The sequence below is a fragment of the Carcharodon carcharias genome, chromosome 10 (assembly GCF_017639515.1).
Source record: "Carcharodon carcharias isolate sCarCar2 chromosome 10, sCarCar2.pri, whole genome shotgun sequence".
Lineage (NCBI taxonomy): Eukaryota > Metazoa > Chordata > Chondrichthyes > Lamniformes > Lamnidae > Carcharodon > Carcharodon carcharias.
Genome location: NC_054476.1, coordinates 119,245,503 through 119,270,362, shown reverse-complemented (window position 1 = coordinate 119,270,362; position 24,860 = coordinate 119,245,503). Strand labels below are relative to the sequence as shown.

Genomic DNA, 24,860 nt, shown 5'->3' with positions numbered 1-24,860 from the left:
CTCAATTGGTCTTAAGTGAGCCTTCATTAGCTTAATTGTCTATCTGCCACATGTGGTTGGGTAACCCTGCCACTCCCCCACATCCCATCTCTGGGAAGATGGCCCAGAATGGAATGGAGCCAGTTAACCGGCATGCTGGTTGGTGGCGCTATTTTTAGCATCTGCCCACCTCTGTTCCCAAACCCGACAGAGGGGCTAAAAATCTATTGCCACATTTATGCTTACGGAGTTGCCTAAAATGTCTTCAGTGCTTTTCAGCAATGTACATTCTTTAAAATATTATAAATTTATTTCTGAATAGGATATATTCTATTATGAAAAGCAATAGCTTATCTTAAAGTTGTCTTATCAGCAAATTCATGACAAAAAGTTCCAGTTGGTAAATTTTATCCACAAATTTACAAGGCATAAAACAGACACAAAAGGTAAAGCCTACACATGAAAATATATGATACATATAGAAGCCTCGGTATTTTAATCAATTTGGATGCATACTTCTACTTTACATTAAAATATTTACTTATGAGCTACAAGACAGTGAAATGAGGAAGAGAAAGAATAGCCAACATGAAGAGGTAAAGGTAACAAAGAATTGATGAGCATTGAAATTAGTTTTAATTGGCCCTCCATGGTCTTTTACAACATTTCTGTTCCTGGAATTATAAATAAAAGAACTGTTGGCTTTCAGGTTTAGAGATTTATTACAAAATCTCAGTACACTAAATCTCTAAAGTAACATGGAGTGCCAGGTAAGTGCATTGTAAACACATAATGCTTTATTATTGCTCATTAGGTGTACAATTTTACATATTATATTGACAGGATATTGAAATGATTAATAGTTGCAGTGAGCTCATGATATACTTTGGGTTCCAGGGAGATGGAATGGTAGGCATAATACATTTAATTACCAGTCACATTTAATGCAAGGAAATCTGATCCATAATGGCACTGGGACTTAGGAGAAGAAGATTGAAAAACAAAGGTTTATTTTTATATAAGGCAGCTCCTAGTTGTCTGTGTCAGTCCTGGTTCAGTTGGTAGCATGCTCACCTCTAGGTTGGAATTTTGTGGATTCAATTCCTTCTCCAAAGACCTGAGCACATGAATAAGGCTGATACTCCAATCCAGTACCAACGGAGTGCTGCACTGTCGGAGCTGCCATCAAACTTCTCAGTTGGAAGTAAAAAATTCATAGCAGTATTCAAGAAGAGCAACAGAATTCTGCCCATTGTCCTGGCCAATATTTATTCCTCAACTAATATCACCAAAACTGATGCTCTGGTTATTTATTGTATTGCTGTTTGTGGAAGCTTGCTCTGTGCAAATTGGCTGCCAGGTTTCCTACATCACAACAGTAACTACATTTCAAAAGTAATTCATTGGCTCTATAGTGCTTTGGGGCACCCTGAGGTTCTGAATGAATATCTACAAATGCAAATCTTCATTTTAGATATTCTAAGCAGGATCAGTGTAAAGTAAACTTTACTAAGTGCTTCCCTGGGCATGACCTTTGCCAACTGAGTGAATCAAAGCAAGAAGTGAAAGGAAATCAGTAAACATGATAGGTTGGTAAATTACATTGAGAATGGTGGTAAGTTGCACGAACGGGAAACTGACATTACCATGCCGAGGTGCTCAGAACCATTTCTTACTATTTAATACTCACTTGCTTTGTCCCAGAAGGAACTTACCTTTTTAAAGTTCAACATTAGATATTATAGAAATCTGGCTGCTTACCTCTATCAAATCAAGGACAAATTTACTACAAACACAAGGGACTGCTGCAACTCATTTTGCAGTTTTCCAGTGAATGATCTATATCTGGAAAGGAGGTGGTAAAATATCCAAAGCGCACAAACCAAATGTATAGGGAGATTATGTTTTATGGTCTCAATTATGTGATTATTTAGACGTCCTTTAATAAATTTGGAGCACAATATTTACAATGGCTTAACTAAAGAAGGTTCCCATTGAAAAACAATTGCAGTGAGAAGAATAGAAGGAAACTGAAAGCTGAAGGCTGAACAATACAATGGCCGCTTTGAAAAACTTTTGAACTAATCTAATTTAAGCCATGTTACTTTATTTTACTTCAAAGCCCCCAACCCTCTGGGTCAGGGAAGAAATAAAAGCTTTTATCGTGTGATTCCCATTGGATTTCTAACTAAATATTCCTTCAGTGATTGTGTCACAGTGCATCACTGAAATTACTTCACAAGTATAATGGCTGCAAATGGTTACAATGGCTTTTCATACACCCGAAGAAATATCAGTAATACATCGTTGATTGTGCAATACTCTATGGGTGTGCCATTTTTAAGGTATAAACATGCTCAGAAATTGCACATTAACAACCTTCCCAATGGAGTAGGAATGTTTCTAAAGCAATCTAGTAATAGATGGTTATTTTCAACCAATTTATATGATCTTTCACAACAATCTGTGGTCAGTATGGACAATATTTACACAAAAGCTTTTTTGGTTGATATGAGCTATGATTTTTAGATTGAACTTTTCCTAGGTCAAGAATTCCCAATATGCAAGTCTCCTTATCTATTAAGACACAGTTTGTTACTTACATTTTTACAAAAGGATCTGAGTAGCCATTTGCATCCATAGCTGCTAAATGTGCACATCGTGCAATGCCAACGACAAGCCCAGTTTTCTGTGAGCTGTACTTCAAAGAGATGAGAATCCGACCACGCTCCTCCAGTGACTTGTCCTCTGTTTTATCTATCTGCAAGGAGGTACAGTGTTAAATTTATCATTTACTGAATATCAATGTTAGCCACACAGAGTAATGCCAAGTGCCTGGACATGCAGAAGAACAGAATAGAGTTCTCTTAAACTAAATTTATATTCAAAAAATCAATACAGTGTCAATTGTTATGAACCCAGATGTTAATGCTGGACAAGTCAGATCCCAAAGTAAAACCTGGCTTGATAGATCCTAGCTTTGGTTTTAAGAAACTGTGGAGGAAAGTTACTGAACAAATTCACAGGAATCTGCTGATGAACTTTCAATACAAAGTATTTACTAAATCTAAAAAATTGAACCATGCTACACCAGACAAAAAGGTTGGCAAGATCTCAATACAAACACAAGAAGACAATTCAAATTCCCACAATTCCTTTACCCCAGGAATATCTTTATAGACATGAACTAGTGAAGAGGTACCACTAGCTTGACACAAAGGCTTCTCACTTGGGACTGGCACAGTTGCAAATGGTTTTCTTTCAGTAAATTCCTGAGCATTCACTTGATGCTTCTAACCAACCTATATCTCTCCCGCCACACCCAAAACTGCACTCTAAATTCACCGTTTCCTAAACTCAGTCTTCCAGTTACACCTCTGCTTAATTGATCACTTTACTGAGTCCCATAACAGATTATTCAATTAACTACTATCCCACTAGCTTTGCAGTTTCTGTCCTCAGAAAGCTTCAAATCCCTGTCTTCTCTCTCTGATACACACACTTTCAAAGCCGTCTCTCTCAACTCCTGTCTTTTCTGTGTCTATGTCATTGGATCACTGTAACTAAGAAACAGTAAAGCTTTCCTTCTTTGTGTTTCGTTTCCAGAATCACTGAACTTTCACCCTTTAACCCATCTCTTTAGCTTCACGGGTTGTAAGCCCTCAATAAAATTGTATATTTACAAACAAACCCAAAAGACCTAAAACCTACCCTGACACCTAGGCACCAAGGTTCACAAACAAAGCCTAAATGAAACAGAAACCATTTTTACCTTTCTTAACAGACGAATGTAGATATAAATTCAACTTAAAATTATACATAGTTCATAACACTTTACAATAGCTTGTTGCAACAAAATTATTTTGCATCAGACTGGGATACTGCCTTTTATACTGAAATGGTAACTAGTGCCAGGGTCTATGTCTCTAATTATAAAGCCCACTGATGGCTCAGATTTCATTATGATAAACTTGATAATATTATGCAACCAACTCTGCTTCTTTGAACCTAGCCCTAGCCCTATCCAGACAGCAACATCCAAAAGACTTGTATTTCACAAGGACCGCAAACAACAATCCAATGTACAAATGAGAATATCTTGAACTTACAGTGACATATTCTATTGACATATGGCTCCTGGTTTCATTTCCAAGTTTAAAAATGGCAAAACCTTCCAGTAAATTAGCACCAACCTATTCACCTGCAATAATGCGCTATTTCTATCCACCCAAGTAAGCTTTGTAAACAGAAAATTCACACTTTGCATTCAGTGGTAAATACTTTCCCATTTTAAATTGAAACTAACCACAAATACAAATGCCCAGCATGGAGCATATAATAGGAGAACAAAGTATTACAGATGTTGGAAATCTGAAATATAAATAGAAAATGCTGGAAATACTCAGCAGCATATGTGGAAAGAGAAACAGAGTCAATGCTTCAGGGTGCTCGATCTGCACTCCTTTTGACGAAGGGTCACTGGCTTCTGTTTCTCTCTGCATAGATGCTATAAGACATGCTGAGTATTTCCAACACTTCCTATTTCTATTGGAGCAAAATAACTCCTTTTGCCAGCCCTCCAGGCTTATGAGCTTCTCATTCCCCTTTAGCAAGAAACCCAGCAACAGCCGCCTGAGATCCGGTTTGGCACAAGATGAAACATGAAATTCAAAAAAAAGGTTAAGGTATGCAGAAAGTGTTAGAAACTTGCTGAGCCAGAAAAACAATGTCAAAGCAATAAATTGATAATTTTAAAAATGAGTAATTATTAAAAAAGACCATTAAAATGCCAAGCAGAAGAGCTAGCTAATAAACCTTTTTTGCTTTATTGTTTAAGAAGCAGAACTAGAGAGAGACAGACTAGACTCCAAGTCCAGGTTGCCAGGGAAGGGGACTGGGTCTGAACTAAAGAATTGAGTTTAACTAACAGCGATCTTGCATTTGCCTCTGGTGGTGCACACACAAAGCTGGCCGCGGCAGAATTCATATGAAAGTGTGGTAGGAAGCAGGTTGCCTTTCAGCCTGGGGGTTGGTGTGCATGTACCGAGCAGCGTCTGTGTGTGTGTGTGAGTGTGTGCGTGCGTGTGAGAGAGAGTTAGTGAGTGCATGCGTGCGAGAGTGAGTGAATGAGTGTGTGCATGCACGTAAGAGTGAGTGAGTGAGTGTATGTGAGAATGAGTGAGTGTGTGTGTGCATGTGAGTGTGTGGGTGCATACAAGTGCGTGGGTGTGTGCAAGAGTACGTGCGTGCATGTGAGTGTCACTCACTCACTCACTTCCCCCAGGCCCGAGAGGTTTAGAGAATTTTTCACTGAGCAGGAGTTTGGGATGGCTATGAAATTAACAAGACTGAGCTTCCTCTCAGGCCTGTCTAACACTCCATCTGCTGGGTCTTGCTGTTGCTGCAACCGACTTTCCTCCTGCCCTCCCTAGCCCTTTGCCACCTTCTTTTCTGTAGTCCTTTAGTAGGCCGACACCTGTGCAGGAGGGTGTCAGCGTGGCCGAGGGTGGATTACATCACCCAGAATGCACCCTGGCTGTCAAAACAAATGGCTGCACAGACTCAGGCTCTCGCTCCAATAACCCCTTATACTACAGAACCTTGACCCAGAGTGGAGCGTTTTTTTGTGAGCACATCGAGACGTGAGGCAGCCACTTGAGAGAGGGCCTGTGCTGCTGGAGCCTGGGGGCTCCCCAAAGGCAGGGACCCCAGTGATTAGCACTCTGTGCAATCCCCCTTTCCCAGGCCCTCTCCTCATATAATGGATTTGTGCCCAGTTTGTAGTTTTGACTCTGTTGACACTGACAGTGAAAAATTAATAGCCACCTTAGGGGATAGTAGGGAATGCAGGCAGATCAATTTGTCTTCACATGTGTTACAGACTTATGCATGCAAGCAAGGCCAGTTAAAATAATTTTTGTGTTTTGTATTTTCACCAAAATTTTGTTTCCAGAGCCATACAATCAGAAAGGACTAGAAGCAAAACATCTGGCAATGTAGAGGCACAGCAGGTAAGAGAAGGACCAGTGAAATATTTCCTTTATACATCCAGAGAGACTGTGTGAATACCGACCACATTAACATCAATTTTATTTATTTTCTCATTCAGCAGAAAATGACTGTTCTAGCAATTTGTGATCATTATGCTTTTGACTTGAGCAGATGAAACCTCTGAGATGGAGGAGAGGGCACAATCAGTCAAGTACCCTGAAAATAGTAATGCTGGAAAATTTCACAAGCTTGTCACAAACCAAGAGGGATTTACAGAAAGGATAAATGAAGTAAATGACACTTAATGATGTACAACTGATTGCTGCATAAAGGTTTGGGAATCGTAATGTGGCACGCCGTGGTAAATTGAGATGATGGAACCATTTTGATTGTGCTGCAAACAGGGCAGCCAGTTGCTTTTCCCAGAGATCAATTTCATCCACTGAATGTTTAAACATTAGTCCTGAATTTCCTCTGTTCTGGAGATGAATAAATCCTACTATCTTGGAAAGGAGACAACAGGTTTGGAATGGGGCTCACTAATGTTGAATCCTAATCATTTTTAATTCCATTGGATTTCACATAAAAATTAGAGCAGGTGACTAAAATGGTCTCACCGTAGCTACATCTGTGGCTAGTCAATGATTTCTATTGGACATGCTGACAAGGAGTGCAGAGGTTTGGATCTCTAACACCCAAAATATTTCACACAGATGTTGCTTTGTGGGTAGGAGATGTGCATTCACAGGATGCCTCAGCCTAAGTCTTTTGTTATTCTCATGGTAGGATGCCTGAGGGTGGATTTTAACTCCAGGAGAGATGACTGCCAGATGCACTGCTAGCCAGCTGCCCGATAGTTTTTGCGGGAGGCCTGGTCCATTTGAGGAGTGGGCCTCACCACAATGCTGCTGTCAGGTAGTGGGCACTAAACTGGTGCTCCATTGTTGCTTGGTTCTGGGCCGGTGCAATATCAGGCATCCCAGAGGTGGTCCCTGGCCAGTTGCAGGGTAGATGTGGGGAAACGTTCCTCCTCCTGTTGGCCCCAGAGAAATTATTTTCAACTTACCATTTTTGGCCCTCTTTGGCTGTACTGCCAGATAAAGGCAGGGCACGTATGGCAATTTCCATACTAGAAGGGCCTACCACCTGCAACAGGCAGGCACTCTGGCCTTCCAGTGGTAAGCTCCTCTCTGAATGGCATTAGCCAGATATGGAGCAGGAATTGCAGCTTTCCTCTACAATTTGCCCAGCATTACTGTCCCATTTCCACTTGGTAAACCCTGGGCAGAGATACTGACACATTCATGGGCTCCGGAAACTCACAGCAAATGAAAAGTGCAACACTCGGTAAAATATAGAGCACACATTCTCTCTAATTAGTTCCTTTCACACATGGAAGAATTTCTGTCTATTCCACTTAGTATAAACCATTCCTTTCTGTATTGGAACCAAAGTTGATCAGTCACCTCAGAGGTAAGTAGAATATTTCTTGTGGGCCTTATTGAGATAAACCACAAATGCAAGGGTGACATCTGAGAATATACTTTTCACGTGCAACTAGTTCATTAAGTGCCAAGATGTTTTTAGCCCTACGATATTGGATGTGTACAAGCAGATGATGGCTGGGGAAGTGGGATTGGAAGTAATTGCACATAGTGCTTTTAAATGCAAAGAATGCCAATAAAAGTAGTATAAAACAAATATGAAGAAAAACACTATTCTAAGAAATTCCTTTCTGAGCTGAATTTGGAAGGCAGAAAATCAAACCCATTCTTTACATTAAAATTGTTAAAAGCCCCTTAAGTTTGATAGCTTATATTAAAAGAAAATGCAAGGATACAAAACTAATTCTCATTTGCAAGAGAGCCCATAAAAAAGTAGCAATCTAAGTAGTTTTTAGTTATTTTGCACCACACTTAATGCATTTACACTACAACTGCAGCATTGGTAAAAAGCGTTGCCATTTGACATTATTGTAAATTCAACCCAATTCCAGCCAAGGTCAGGCCAGACACTGGAGTGAAGACGACTCTGAACCCAAGTCATTTGATCTTTGACATTCGATTTACATTGCACAAGCAGAAGCAAAGCAAAGCTGAAATCGATTCACATCATGTTAAAGTTGTAATGAGGATGCCCTGTTAAATGTTGGATAGGCAGGCATGCAAGTAGATTTAATCATCGCCAATGCATCATTTGCTAGATTGAACTCATCTGCCAAAACTGTTCCAGGATTAACCCGGGCTGCAAAAATGGCCTTTGGCTTCTCTACTCTACTACAAATCATCTTCTTAAACATGTCTAACCTGCTTGCTACATCCTGACCTCAAACAAGTGTGAGTAGCTCGTGATCTTGTTTTCAGATTGAGACTATTCAGCTTCCTCTGTCGCTTTCTTCCCTTCCAGTAGTCCACCAAACCAGACTTCCCCAAGGTTTCCCACTACACTAGCCCTGAATTTGTACCTTTCTCTAGTTTCTCTCCTATCTCTCTTCATATCCTTTCTGAGCTTACCTTGTCCATGAGACTTACTTCCTGCAGCCTCAATCCAATTCCCACTGAACTATTGACCAATTAACTTCCCTTCCTGATTTTGATATTATTAATAGGCACCATTCCTCAGTCTTCAAATCTTCCCTCATCATCAGCGTTATGACGGGGCAGGCAATATGTAACACGTGGACCAAATCCACAAGGGAAACTTGGCCATGCTATCACAATGGTTTTGCAATTTATATTTATTACGAGAAGATGTGTGCACTGAATTCAGAAGCAAGGAGTCCATTAAGACCTTTAGGGATTTAAAAAAAATAAAGTATTTATTAGCAGAAGAAAAGATTTATACATAAGACTACAATTACTACTATAATGAATCCTAAAATTCCTAATTAACCTGCCTCCCAATTACACGCCCTCTTTAAGGCAATGGTCCAAAATAGATTTTAAGTTTAAGAAAACAAGCCAGCAAGTTACCACAGTACCCACTTGACAATGGAATTTCCAAAAGCTTGTCTCCAATTTTAGTTACTGGACACAGTAGACTTATGTACAAATGGCTGGAGGCTTCCCAAGGGCTGTTTCACACACTCCTACTAGATCTTATATGGCAGCCCAGCATAGCCTTTCATTTCCCTTTATATATGTTTCTCTCTCTTTAATATGTAAAATTTACTGTTCCATATGTCTTTGGAACTGTACCTTTCTGATAATATAAAAATCTTTCATGTTGCCAGCTTTGTCAGTAACCTTTGGGAAAAATAAACACACTGCTTAGCCTTGCTTATCTGACTGGTTGTAAACATCCTAACATTCCTTGGAAATCCAAAAAACCCCTTCACTTATCTAAAAATGCAAATTCCCTTCACAATTTACATGTAAAGACCCCATGCATGTTTACTTATCATTTCAAGTATACTTCTACACCTAATTTATTTTGATAATTTCAAGCTTGCAGTCTACCTGACTCCAAGGTAATTAAATCACACAGTCAGAACCAGCTACCCTCACACCCATAAACATACTTTACAATAAACCAGAATATTATGAAAAGTATTATACTTTTGTAACATCTTTATCCTTATGGAAAAATTGACCGTCATAATTTTAAAAGATGGCTTCATTTTCTGAACACATCTTACACTATTTACTATACTTATCTATATTTCCAAACTATTACATTACCAGGTGCATGCATTAACATAACAATACATGTCCAGGTTGTAAATGTCCAATTTCTTTTGAGTTTTAAACTCTCAACAATGCGCCTGCAATTAGATTTTCTCATCCAGCCACATGTATAATCTGTAGGTTAAATGGTTGCAGTAATAAACTCCATCTGAACAGTATTATACTTTGGTCTCGAGATTTGTCCAGAAATTTTAAAGCATTGTGGTCTGTATAAACAATTGGTTCTGATGAATTGCTTGCAACATAAACCTCAAAATGCTGCAATGCTAACACCAGACCCAGAGTCTCCTTTTCGATCATTGAATATCTTCTCTGTTGGACATTCAGCTTTGTGAAAAATACCCTATCAGTTTCTCAATTCCAGTTTCATCTTCTTGCAGCAGTACAGCCCCAAAGTCTATATCTCTTGCGTCAACTGTCAATTTAAACTGCTTGGCATTATTAGGCACTGCCAAAACTGGTGTTGTAACCAATAGAGTTTTTAAACTGTCAAATGCCTTCTAACACCTCTGTGTCCATTGAAACTTCCTGTTCTTTCTGAATAGTTCAGTCAATGGAGCCATCACACTGCTAAAATTTGGTACAAACTCCTGGTAAAACCCACTTAGGCCTGGAAATCTCAAAACTTCTAATTTTTTTCTTGTCACAAGGAAATTCACAATGGCTTTGGCTTTCACGTTTCTCAGAGACACTTTACCATGTCCAATGGTATGGCCTAGATATATAACTTGCACTTTTGTAAACTCGGTCTTAGCCAAGTTCATCACCAAATTAGCTCCTTGCAGTTGATTAAACAGTTTTTCCAGATGTTTTAAATGCTCCTCCCACATTTGACTGAAAACTATCAGGTCGTCACTATAAACAGCACAATGCTCTGTCCTGCAATGACCTTGTCAGTCCTCGAAATGTTGTTGGTTCATTTTTCATACCAAATGGCATAACTTTAAACTGATATAGTCCATCTGGCGTCACAAAAGCCAATATCTCCTTTGCCCTCTCCGACAATGGTACTTGCCAATATCCTCTCAGCAAGTCGATCTTTGCGATAAACTTTGATTGTCCCACTCTCTCAATACAACCTTCCAACCATGGCATAGGATATGAATCCGCTTTTGTTACTGCATTCACTTTTTGATAGTCCACACTCAGTTTTTGTGTTCCATCCGGTTATGGTACCAGCGCACCAGGCGAACTCCAGTTATTGCAACTAGACTCAATGATGTCATTTTGAAGCATGAATTCAATTTCTTTCTGTACATGTGATAATTTTGCTGGACTTAACCTATGAGGATGTTGCCTTTTTGAAACTGAATCCTCCACATTTACATCATTTGTCTCCCCATCTTATTCCCACTGCAATAGCTTCTCTAAATCACTTTGAATTTTGTCCAGAAGGTAACTTAATATTACATTTAAATTCTTAAGTCCCCCCTCATTATCCAGATATTGATTAGATTAGAGGAAAATCAATTTCAGAATCTTTCATTTCTACCTCTTTCTCCTTATCTACCAGCACTAATACCTCCTTTTGGAAATCTTCCCTGTCAGGGTACTTTTTAACCACATTTACATTACACACCCTCTACTTCTTTCTTCTATCTAGAGTATTTATTAAATAATTTACTTCACTCAGTTTCTCTTGAATCCTGTAAGGCCCACTAAACATTGCTTTTAATGATTCACCCAGTGCTGGTAACAAAACTAACATTTTTTTCTCCAGCAACAAAACTAAAAGCTCTCTTATCTGCCTTCGCTTCCATCACCTGCTGTGATATCTTTAAATGTTCCCTAGCTAACTCACATGCTCTGTTCAATCTTTCTCTGAAGTTTGTCACATAATCCAGGAGAGCAGTCTCTGAATTTTTACCCACTGATTTCTCCTGAATCAGTTTCAGAGGTCGCCTTACCTCAGGACCATGGATTAATTCAAAATGACTAAATCCTGTTGATGCATTCCTGTTGATGGAATTCCCCTATCCCAATTCTGTGGATAGTCTTGACCATAAACCCTCATCATGATTTTTAAAGTTTGATGCCATCTTTTCAAAGCACCCTGTGATTCAGGATGGTAAGCTGTTAATTTAAACTTTTAATCCCAAGCTGTTCATTACTTCCTTAAACAGCTGTGACATGAAATTTGAACCCTGATCTGATTGTATTTCTTTTGGCAAACCATATCTTGTAAAAATTTAGTTAATTCTCCCACAATTCTCTTTGCTGTAATATTTTGCAAAGGTATCACTTCCGGAAACCTTGTAGATACATCTATTATTATAAGCAAGTACTGATTTCCAATTTTAGTCTTAGAGAACAGCCCTGCAGAATCAATCAGGACCCTAGTAAAAGGTTCCTCAAATGGTTGAATTGGAATTAAAGGTGCCGATTTAACCACTGCTGGAAGTTTCCCTGTCACCTGATGTGTGACATGTTCTACAGAATTGGAATACATCTTTACGCAAACTAGGCCAATAGAAATGTTTTTATATTTTCGCCTGAGTCTTCCTAATTCCTCAATGTCCCCCTATTGGAATGTCATGAGTTACTCTCAATATCTCATTTCTGTATCCAGATGGCATAGCAATCTGATGCCCATCCATCTATTTTTCATCTGCTGAAACATGAGATGGCCTTCACTTCCTCTTTAACACATTGCCTTTAAGGTAATAACATTCTGGAATATATTCTGCATCTGTTTCTGAGTAAGCTGTCTGATATAACTACTTTATTCATGGATCCTTTTGTTATTACTCTACCAATTTCCTTGAGCTAAACACTTCAGCAACATTCTCCTCCATTCTCTCTCCCTGAACAATCCTAACAAAGATAGTATCAGTTAATTGAATTTCAACATCTTTTCCCTGCCTTTTAATTTCCGCCTCTTTCTGTTTTAACCTTTGAGTTTGTGACCTAGTTACTACACAATCTGGAAACAATCCAGGATGCTCTTTCTGCAACACCTCTGCTGAATCACCTTCCTTAAAAAGAAACACACTTAACCCCTGTGTTCTTGGAAATGATTACCCCATTTCCATCCTCCATTTCCTCTCCAAGATCCTTGAATGTGCTCTCCTCCAAAAGCCATGCCCATCATTCCTGTAATTCCATGTTTGAATTCCCAAATCAGGTTTCGATCCTGCAACAGCACTGAAACTGCTCTTATCAAACTGACAAATGACATCTTTTGTCACTGACAGTGGTAAGCTATCCCTCCTCATCCTTCTTAAACTGTCTGCAGCCTCTGACATGGTTTACCACAACATCTTTCCCTAATGTTTTTCCTCCAATGTCCAGCTGGGTGGGAAAGTTCTCACGTGGTTTCATTCTTGTCTCTCCAGCTGTAATCAGAGAATCACCTAGATGGCTTCTCCTCCCATTCCTGCAATATTAGCTCTGGTATTCCCCCAAGGACCTGTTCGTTTTCACCTACATGATACCCATCAGTGACATCATCTAAAAACATCAGGTTCTGCATGTACATTGATGACACCAAACTCTAGCTCATCAACTTCTCTCTCAATCCCTCCATTGCCTCTGAATTTTCAGACTACTTGTCCGACATCCAGTCCTGGATAAGCAGAAAGCTCCTCCAATTAAATATTAGGAAAATCAAAGCCATGACTTTGGTATCAATCATAAACTTCATTCTCTAGCCACTGACTCCACCCCTCTCCCATACCATTACCTGAGTTTAAATCACACTGTTTGCAACCTATCTGACCCCGAGATAATCTTTCAACCACTTACCCTCTCCTTCACCAAAGCTGCCTACTTCCACCTCCATAACATTGCCTGATTCTGACCCTACCAAAATTCATCTACTGCTGAAAACCCATCCATGCCTTTGTCACCTCTAGATTTGACTATTCCAATGCTCTCTTGGCCAGCCTCCCATTTCCACCATACATAAACTTGAGCTCATCCAAACCTCTCCTATAATCTAACTCTTACTAAGTCCCATCCACTGGTGCTTGCTGACTGACATTGGCTCCTAGTATGGCAATACCTCAACTTTAAAACTATATTTCACATTTCAAATCGTTACATGGCTTTGCCCTTTCCTATTCCTGTAACCTCCCCCGCATCTACAATGCCCCAAGGTCTCTAAGCTCCTTCAATTTTGATTTCTCGTGCAACCACAATTTTAATCACTTCTTCGTCTTCAGCTACCTAGACCCTTACTCCCTCCCTGAGCCCCTGTACCTCTCTCTCGTTCTTTCAGATGCACCTTAAAACTGACCTCTTTGGCCAAGTTTTTGGTTACCAACCTAATAACTTTATGTCACTCAATGTCAAATTTTGTTTGATAATGTACCGTGAAGCACCTTGTAATATTAAAGGAGCTCTATAAATGCAATTTATTATTGTTGTCATCTAGGGTAGGTGGTGACAATGTTAAATAATTCATTAAACCCCTTCATTCCCGACAAAAGATTGCAGCCAAATATATCTCTTTGTAGTGTGTCTATGTGCTGTCCTATTATCCTAATTTGACCTTTTAGCATTATGTACCAGTTTCCTTCTTCACTCTTAAAGTACCATCATTTTCATTAAGAGTTGCTAACATTATAGCTGATGTCTGTTGAGATTAGGTAACTATGCCAACAAGATGCTCAGCAGACATCTGGGAAAAGCTACATTTTCTTATCAGTTCTTCAGCCAAATAGAACTTTCAGGAGCATAGGACAATGGGGTTAAACCCCTCCTGGTGGAAGCAGGATAAAGCGCAGTTAAAATAGCTGAGTAAAAACTAATTACATTGTTCCAGCTCCAATCCTCCATGTCACCATCTCAACTGGGTCTTCTTCATAGGCTGCAGAAGAATCCCCCTGACTTATGAGAAGCTTCATTTATATATGGTGATGCTATGATATAACTTCAAGAAATTATTAGTTGTAACTTACAGATGTTGTGCTGTAAACTTTAGAACAGAAACTTAATTCTTTAATTTCCTGGCCATTCCTCCTGATATGGCTCCTATCTTCACTCCCTCAAGCCCAAGTGATATAGATTTTAGTGTGTCTGGCATATCAGATCTGGCCAGGCCACAACAAGGGCTATTGGGTCTTACTCTCCTCAGCAATCTGCAGGATGATCTTAGAGAACAGAAATAAACCTGTCTTCTTTTCTCTGCTATCAACCATTTTTTAAAACACTTTGTCTTTACCCACCAATCCAAACATTCCGTCAAGCAGTTTCCTGCTGTAACTTTAAACACAAGTATTTCTCTAGTTTTTTCTGCTACTTCCCATCATTCCCTCCCTGGGTTCATCTGCATCCAGTGTTGCCTCGACCCCAATCCTACTAAACCATGGATTATTAAACTTTCTTTCCTGGTGTTCATGCTGCAGACCAGTGTAAATGATTGTCTTTGCTCTGGTATTGTCCCTTCCCATTGAAAACTGCTAACATCATCATCCCTCCTCAAAAAGTCCATCCTTTCACTTCCTTGTCCTTATAAACTAACACCCAGCTCTAGCCCTACCTTTCCTCTCCAAAGTCCTCAAACTTGTTGGTGCCTCCTAATTTTGTACCAATCTTCCCCATAACTCCATATTTGAAACTTGCCAAATAGATTTCCACGCTTTCACAGCACCAAAATGCTCCAATCCACGTTACAAATCACATCCTCTGTGACTCTGACCTTGATGTACTATATTACTCATCCTTCTCAATTTCTCTGTATCTCTTGGTACATTTACCACTCCACTCTCCCTGAATGCCTTTCTTCCATTGTCCAGCTCAGTAGGTCCATTCTCTCTTGGTTTCACTCTTACCTTAGAGTGAAAGCATCTGTTCCCATTCCACACTGTTAACTCTGGATTCCCCTAGGATCTATGCTTGCTCTTTCCTCTTCTTCATTCTTATCTACATGCTGCAATTGCATCAACTGACATAGGATCAGCTTCCAGTTATGCTGATGACATCCCGTTCTAACTACCCACCACCTCTCTGGACAGTGTTGTCAGACTATTTGTCCATCATTCAGTCCTGGATGAGTCACTGCGTCCTCCAGTTAAATATTGGGAAAACCAAAGGCGTCATCTTCATCCCTCACTACTCCAAGTATTTCATTCTTATGTTTAAATCCTTTCATGTGGCATGATCAAAATTCCTGAGAAAAAGGTTTAGCAACAGAGTTAACCTTTATGTTTGAAATTGCGCCAAGATTTTAGGATTTTTTGACATAAGTTCCAAAATATAACAAAGATCTGTGAACAACCACTATGGAAAGAACTTGACTTTTTCATTATAATCTTATGCAGTGAAGAAAATGCAGAGAAAATGGGATACCTTTTGATGGTATTGCATCCAAAAGATACACTGACATATTTGGAATCTGAAAGGAAAAGTGAGTATCTAACTGGTTATTGCCCATGAAGACCTTACATTTATGGCCTTCAAGTGAGTAATCAATGCAAACAGGATTAATACTCACTGGCAGCTGTTTCTCCAGGCAAATGTTGAAAGGCTTCGTTTGATTCGGCTTTAGTTTTTTCAGTGGAATTCTGGTCTCACCAATAAACTCATTATGACGGAATTTATCTTCATCACATACTGAAATTCTGCAAAAGATAAAAATACAGACATTATCAGCAATTATTTTTGCACCAGTGACACTGTTGAATTAATATACATGTACTGGTAAGAAAACTATGCCTGACACTTATCTTTGAAATGATGAACATGATTGTAAACAACAAAAAACATGAAAGGGTATGTTATTAACAAAGCAATTAATTCTTCCAATCAGTAAATGTACAATAATTATTTCCAGGGAGGAAGTAAATGAGGCTGTGGTGCAAATGATGTTTAGAAGCCAATGAAGAAATATTTGAGCAGTTTATGCTGAGCTTTCAAATAAGGAACACGAACACAATCTCACTATTTATTGATTATATAAAAGTAAAAGGCATAAAATAGCAAGGAGGATTGTATTAGACTTTAGGAGTACAGGCATTTATCAGATTGAGGTACACAAATGGCAAATGCAGCTTCAAGCTCATTGGAGTGAAATAATAAGATTAATGACAAGGGAAGAAAAACTATGACTGAGAATATAGAATTAATGGGAAGATGCTGAAGGGTGCAAATGAAAACTGAGATCTAAAAGTTCAAAAAAATTTATTGAAAGTGCAACCTTATATAGTTAGTTACATAAAAGGTAACAGTTTTTGAATTTTATAAATGGGGGTGTAAATTACAAGAGTGAAGAGATGATAAATTTGTGGAAGGGCAATAATTAGGCAACAGATAAATCAACCTACCCTCACCACATAAGGATGTCAATCAAGCAAAGTTAACAAGTCACTTCAATTGTTGGAACAAAACCTCCTACTGAGGTAATGCTTTTATTGGTCTGGGATCATAGCCAAGGCTGCTTGACATCATTAAGTGATTATAAGAAGTTGTCCTTTCTGTGATCTCTTTTGCCAATGTTTCAATGTTAATTTGGTCGAGCTTAAGAGGTGTGAAGGGTTTGAACACTATGTTATTGATACTTTAATGGTATGTCTGATTAACAGATTTATAGATTTATAGGAACAGCAGTTCTTTTTCTAAAAATGATTTGTGATTGGGTGTTTTTTTTCTCTCAGCAGTTCCACACTTGCCATTGTTATTATATGGCTCGTAGATTATATACATAGTGCATACTGGGTGAATAGGCACAGAAGGGGCATGAGTTGGTATTGAGTTGACATGGACAGTATGAGGGGCCATTGGGGTGGCTGAGGGGCATGGATTGGCATGGAGAGGCCATGAAGAGCATGGAAGGGGCATGGGCCCTTTGAGGAGCTGTGAACCATGAGTCATGGAAAAGCTGACACAACTCCATGAAACTTGTGAGGCGGGGGAGGGGGGGGCGCTAGGGAATCCCTGCTCCCACAGCGGAGCAGCCAAGTCAGGAGTGCAAGATGTTGGCTCACTACCGGCACCCTTATCCTGTGCCAGTGAAAATCGGGGATGCTGGGAATGGGAGTATTAATCCCAGAATTGGGTCCCATCCGCCAATTTTAAATAGCTCTGGAGTTGTTCTGACTCTGAAAATCTGGGCATTTATTACACAAAGTGCATTAAAGTCACAGGGAGTATACAATGCAAATTCACAAAAAATATTCCCGGGAAATTATAGTAATGAGTAGAGACATAAAGTAATGGGATTATTCCCAGTGGAGCACAGAAGACTAAGAGGAGATCCAAGAGAGGATTTTAAAATTATGAAGTGTTTTGTTAGGTTGATTAAGGAAAGGCCATTTCCTGTAACTGGGGAGTGAGTGACAAGGTTCATCAATTTAAAACTGTCAGGAAGAAGAGTTAAGAGAAATGTCTTCACACTAAGTTGTTAAGAGTATGCAACACTTTGCCAGCGAAATTGGTTGAGGCAATGTCATTTGTCTTTTTAAGGGATCATTACAAATATTTAAAATAGAAGATGTAGAATAATGGGGAGAGAACCACACAACTGGATTAGTTTTGGATTGCTCTAGCAAAGAACAAGGACAGGCAATGATAGACCAAAGGTCTCTTTCTGTACAGTATTATATACATCTATGGTTTCCTCCCTTCATTGCAGAAAGATGCATTAGTTCACACAAAACTATTAGGGTCAAAAGAGAGTGGCATTTGGTTTAGGTAATACAATTTTTAAAAAGTAATTGAAGCAAATTAAATTGAAACCTTCAATGTGATCAGAGTGAAGTATACCCAAATCATAACTAGTAAAAAAGATCTGCTTCATGCTGGTGATCATTTTAGATTCTTCATTTGCTCGGTATGCAAATGTAATCTTTTTTTAAGATTACAAAACCAATATTTCAATGGTGTAATAATTTATTGATTGGTATTTATGTAAACAAAAAGTTTAAAATACTGAGAATATTGTTTCATTGCTACCATCACAGCAAGCTATAAAGCATTAGTCATATAGTCGAGGTTTCCAAATCGATAGCAGTGACTTTTGCTGCACAATCAATGCAATACAGGTGTAGAACTTTCTTTTTCCCTTGTCAAATGTCAAGCTCTTTTAAAAATGAAAATCCAGTGAATTGAATAGGATCTTGAAAGAGATTGAGAAAAAAATTAACAATGTGCATGATCTTGGTCAACACTGAGTGTGTCATCAGCCCAACTTCCCACACAGCACTAACAGACTGGACAAGGTTTCATGAATTGAAAGTAAAATAAACATTTGTTGAAGAGATAAACACCTTTTCACAGTGATAGTAACTTTAATGGCATCTGAAATGCAACAATTTTTATTATCATATTGCTACTTTACCTATCATATCTGAAGAACAACAAATATATAATGTTATGAAAATAATTTTCATAATATTTTCCTGATTTGTTGTAAAATAGGTTCATGGGTGTGAGTGTAGCTTGTTCTGTATGTGTGATTTAATTACATTTGGAGTCAGGTAGACTGCAAGCTTGAAATTATCAAAAGAAGCTAGGTGTAGAAATGTACTTGAAATGCTAATGAAAATACATGGATGTTGCCTTAGCATGTAAGGTGTGAAGGGAATTTGCATTTTTAGATAAGTGAAGGGATTGTTTGGATTTCAAAGGGATGTTAGTCTGTTTACAACTAGCCAGATAAGCAAGGCTAAGCAGTGTGTTTATTTTTCCCAAAGGTTACTGACAATATTGGCAACATGAAAGTTTTTATATTATAAGAAAGATACAGTACCAAAGACATGTGAAACAATAGAATTTATATATTAGAGAGAAACATATATAAATTTGAATAAAAAGCTACGATGGGGGTCATGTAAGATCTAACAGGAGTGTGTGAAACAGCCTTGAAGAAGCCTCCAGCCATTTGTGCATAAGTCTGTTGTGTCCAACTAAAGTTGGAGAAAGCCCATTTGGAACTCCACTGTCAAATGGGTACTGTGTTAACTTGCTGTTTTTTAAAATCTAAAATTTATTTTGGACTGTTGCCGTAAAGGGGATGTGTAACTGGGAGTCAGGAAATTAGGAATTTTAGGGGTTGTTTTAGCATCAAGTAATTGTAGTCTTATGTATGTGCTTGAAACCTTTTATTCTGTTAATAAATATTTTAATTTAATTTTTAAAATTGCTAAAGGTCTTGGTGGACTCATTACTTCTGAATTCAGTGTACTCATCTTGTAATAAATATAAATTGCAATACTATTGTGATAGTGTGGCCAAGTTTCCATTGTGGATTTGGTCCACCTGGCACATCATAACAATAATTAATTCATGTTTTCAATGTAATCAAATCTCAAAGTACTACACAAGGGCAAAAATGACCAGAACTTGGAAATGCAGGAAGGAGAATGAGGACATGAGTCCTGAATCAAAAAAGTAGGCTTTGATAAGGTTTTTGAAGGAGGCTGAAGAGGTATCAAGGTTTAGCAGAAATGCTTCAGAGTGCAGGGCCAAAACATATGAAGTCCCTGTTGCAAAAACTGAGGCAGATAGAAAGGACAGTGCAAAGGAGGAAAGGAGGATATGAAACAGGAAGACTAGAAGTGCAATCAGCTCACTGAGACTGAATGAGTTTTTCAGATTGTGAGGGGCAACGCATAAATTGAGTTGTAAATGTGCACAAGGATGTTTAACTTTATGTATAGGCAGATAGACAACCAATGAAGCTTGGCAAGCACAGAATCATGGGAATAGAACTTAGTGTGTTAGGACTTTGGTCCTTGAAGTTTTGGATGAATTGCAATTAGTGAAGGGGAGAACTCAGGAAGCTGGTAACAAACACATTTTTGAAGGTGACAAAGGCATGGATAAAAGTTTCAATTATCAAGATGCGATAGAAGCAGAGGTGTTCAATGTTACAGAGGTGGAAATAGATGGTCTTGGTGCTTGAAATGTTGTGGGGTTTGATGTTTAGCTCAAATTCAAACAGGACAGCAGGAGTTTGTTCACACTGTCAGCATTAGTCCGAGGAAACAGCTAGAGAGGGTGCAGCTAGGTGCTAAGGTGCAGAGTTATAGGCAGAAGCCTAGTGGAATAACTTTGTTCTTGCTGATGTTGAGCTCAGGTAAATTCTTGAGGAGTAAGTGTGTTGGCACAGAGACAAATCTGGGTGTCATCAACATGCATGTGAAAAACTGGTTTCTGATTGGATGTCGTCACCAAAGGGTGGCATGCAAATAGGAAAAGGGGCCCAAGTATGAAACCTTGAGGCACGCCAAACATGACCTTGAAGAGCAGGTTGAAAAACCAACGTAGGAGATGTGCTGGTTTTATTGTGACAGGCAGAAATTGAACCAAGTTGCAGCATTTACACAGAAATAAGAGATGGAAGAAAAGGATGAAGTTGCCAACTGTGTTGAACATCACAAGGGCCGAGGAGCAGGAGGAGGATGGAGCAACATAGTCACAGGCACAATGCCATTGTCGGATTTTGATGAGGGGTCAGTCAGAAACTAGAGCAAAGGATTTAAAAAGGGAGTAAGGGGAAGAGGTAGGTGCAAACCTGAATTATGAAAACATGCTTGGAGGCTTTTAGAAAATTTTCACAGAACTTCAAAGATGTTAGTAAGTGAGTTCACGAGAAAGAATGTCTTCGAGCTCTGCAGAACTTGACAATGATCAATAGCTATGGTAAGGTTCTGAAGGAATCAATTTACAACCCAACAATATGCACTTTAGTACAGTCATTTTTGAAGAAGTGTTGAGTATATCAATAATATTGAATACAAGGCTACAGCCAAGCTACATCATTTCATCTCTGTCACACTTGCTGCAATTAATTGTTTAAAGTTTGGATTTGATGGATTGAGAATTGAATAAGAGAAGGGATGATACTATCAAAAGTATTGACTGTGTGGCTTGATTACACATATGACACAATTAACTTCTTCTAACTTTGCTAAAAAGAAACCCTGCTCAAATGTTTGAATAAGTTATTTTTTCCAGACTCTACTGACAAATAAAATTGCCCGAGAGCTTACATTACACTTTGGTCCTGCATAAGTAAATATGCAATTGAATTTTTTGTTATAGGAAGAATTGAAAATATATTCCCGCACCATTAAATCGAGTCATGGTAAACACCAGAAGTGATCAGATGCAACAGCAGAGAAAGGCTCAAACATTCAAACGGTAATTGAGGGAAAATGTTCTTTCATATGTTTGCTGAAAAGCAGCAAGTACCAGACACGTCAGCTGAATCTGATAATAAAAGTATTAAACAGACCAGCATTTGTCTCAGTTCAGGTATCAGATATTAAATTTGCAGCTGTCAGATACTGACTCAGATTTATATTAAGCTACGTCCCTTTATCCCTTCAAAATTTCTACACAGCTTTCTATTATTTGTAGTAGAAACCGAAGTGGTTAGCTCAATTTATTTAGCACCATAGTATCAATTTCAGGCAATAAAAAACTATATTGGGTCTGGCAAGTACAATCATGGCTGCATTAGTTAAACCTTTGAACAATTAAGCAAGACGGCAAAGTTCCTCCAAAGGCCAACTGAGTAAAGGCACCACTGTTTTAGCATTAACATCATGCATAGAACAAGGGTAGTATCACACTTGGATAGAATCTGTAACCTGCTGTGGCTCTACATCCATCCGAGATCTCTGTGTTCCTCCAATTCTGGCCTCTGGCACATCCCTGATTTTTATCGTTCCAACGTTGGCAGCCATGTTTTCAGCTACTAAGGCCCTAAGCTCTGGAATTTCCCTCTCTAAACCTCTTTACATCTCTATCTCTCTCTCTCTACCTTGAAGGGGCTCCTTAAAACCTACCTGTTTAACCTCCTGCTCTAATCTCTCCTTATGTGGATCTTGGTGCCAAATTTTGTTTGATAACACCCTTGTAACACATCTTATGTCTTGCAACATTATAGGTGCTGCATAAATGCAAGTATGTTGTTATAGGGCAGAAAACAAAAAGGAGGGGTAAAAAGACAGTTCCTAGGATGTGATGAGTGATGTTCCATGAGCTTGGGCTCATTGTTAGTTATTATACATGTGCATGATCTGAAATTAGAAATTAAGGAAACAATATTAAAGTTTGATGAGCTAATAACTGAAGGATGATGTAGGCTAGCAGGACAGGTGGAAGATGCAGTTCAAGATAAAAAAAATGAAATAATACATTTTGGAAGTAAGACTAAAACAGTAGAATCTTACCAGTCAAGATATATTTTAACAGAGTAGTGTAGCTTAGGAACCTTGTTATGCAGGTACACAGACCATTGAAAGTTTAAGTAAATATGAAATCGAAAAGCTAGACAGAATCCTTAGCTATGGATCTATAGATATAGAACACAGAGGTAATTCTTAACTTATATAAGATTCTAAGCCATAGATTTGGGCTACCCATTATTAACAATGCAATGTATATTCATTAGGCGGCTACCTGGAGGAAACAAGTTATGCTTCAGAAGAAAAATCTGAAAAGTTATTGATTGTTTTTAATCAAAACTGAGAAGATTAAGGATGACCTGATATAAACCTTCAGGATCATGACCAGTTGTAAAGGTCGGAACTTTACGTGGTTTGCATGCGGGCTAGCAGGTTGGAGGTGTGTAAAATTGGATGGCATGGCAGGGAGCTCTGTATCCATTGTTTATCTGCCTGTGCTGCAATTTTACCAGCTGTGGGACAGGTGGCAGGCAGACTTCCTGCCTTTGGGCCAAGTGAGGCCCTTAAGTGGCCAACTAATGGCTATTTAATGGTCTACTCCCATTGCCGCAGGTATTTTATCAGTGCAGGGGGGGTGCCCATACCAGATGGCAAGGGCACCAGGAAGTGCCTGGCAGCCTGACAGTGGGCTCAAGGGTTCTCTCCCTTCTCACACTGTGCCCAACGGAGGCCCCCTACTACAACAACTGTCATCGCTGCCCCCCCATGTTTCCTTTCCCATCCCCACCTCACCAGGACTTTTCTGACTGGCCGGCAGCTCTCAGGGGGCGGGATATCCTCCCAGATGAGCAACTTAATAGCCTGAGCATTACAAAATCAGGCTATGGCTTCCCAGCCTGCAGAAGCAGGGGTACCCTTGACTTTCTAGGCAGAGGGCAGGTCCACAAAAAAAAATCAAGTCAATAAATTAAATATTGATATGTGATTTACTCAGATTAGTGTTTAGAAATAAATTTTCTCAATGTGGAGTGAGGTTAAATTGTGGCATTCTCCGTCACAAACTATTGTGATATCAGAATCCTTAGTTATTTAAGTAGACGATTAAGATGGTTGCATGGGAAAGAAAAGGTATGGGAAAAAGCAGAAGTGTGGTCTTAGACTAGACTTACATTGGAGGAAAACAGCAGGCACCCATGATGGGCCAAATTGCCCTACAGGAGTCTCATGTTACCTTGCTACTTGAGAGTATGTCACCTTCCATGTTACACTGGTGTAGTGCCATGAGAGGGGTGTCTAGAGGGCTGGCTGTGCTGCTGTCCTGAGAGATGACAGTATGCTGCAGCTCTGACTCTTGAGCAGCTAAGTCCTTACCACCCTCCTCATTAACTATCACCATCTTCCTTGTCTTTTGCTTTCCATTATTGTGATGCACCTGAAGGAAAATCAGTTAGACACTAGGGGCCGGATTTTCGCTGGTGAGGCAGATAGCTTGAGTTGGAAAATATCACTACTTGGCAGACCCGCCTTGGTTTCAAAGGTCCCATTAGACCCAATTTTCACTTCAGCGTGGTGGGGCAGTATTGAGGTTGGGCTGCTGAACCTGGAAACAGATGCTATGTAACCATGGAGGCAGGCGAGTACAGGGTGGACTGATTAGTAGGCTCTTTTCAGTTCTCTGGGACTTCATCTTACTAGTTTTAGAAGCTGTTGGGCACTCTAGCCCTACCCCTCTCACAGACCCCTCCATGTGCCCTTGTTTCTCACCATTCCACCTCCACAGTCACTCATCCTGTATCTACCATGAGCAGACCTCAGGAGCCACGTGGAGATGAAAACAAAATAATCCTCTAACAATCTAATACAGCTCCCACTTCTACACACTTGATAGTGATAAAAACTGCAGGTAGCTTGTCAATCAAAGTCATCCAGCAGTGTTTTTTTTTCCCAGACCCTCAGTGATAGTTTTGCCCTGCTTTTTCATGTTTAAAGAGCAGGGATTTAAAAGACTTCAGATCATGACACACCTTATCTGCCCTTCAAGAGCATTTATGTACACTGCATAAATTTGTGACTCCCACGCTAGGGGTTAAAACCCTTGGACCAGCCACATGAGGTCTCTTTGAACTGA

At 39.2% G+C, this 24,860-nt stretch overlaps 1 protein-coding gene across 1 annotated transcript in view; it reads right to left on the bottom strand.

The window, feature by feature from the left end:
• Window positions 1-370: 370 nt before the first annotated feature.
• LOC121283062 (double C2-like domain-containing protein beta) overlaps window positions 371-24,860 on the bottom strand; it is a 221,755-nt gene continuing 197,265 nt past the window's right edge. The window contains exons 5-7 of the mRNA XM_041197088.1: window positions 16,093-16,219; window positions 2,583-2,740; window positions 371-653 (exon numbers count right to left, since the gene is read on the bottom strand). Coding sequence (XP_041053022.1) covers window positions 521-653; window positions 2,583-2,740; window positions 16,093-16,219 — 418 coding nt within the window. The 3' untranslated portion in view covers window positions 371-520. The remainder of the gene's footprint in view (window positions 654-2,582; window positions 2,741-16,092; window positions 16,220-24,860) is intronic.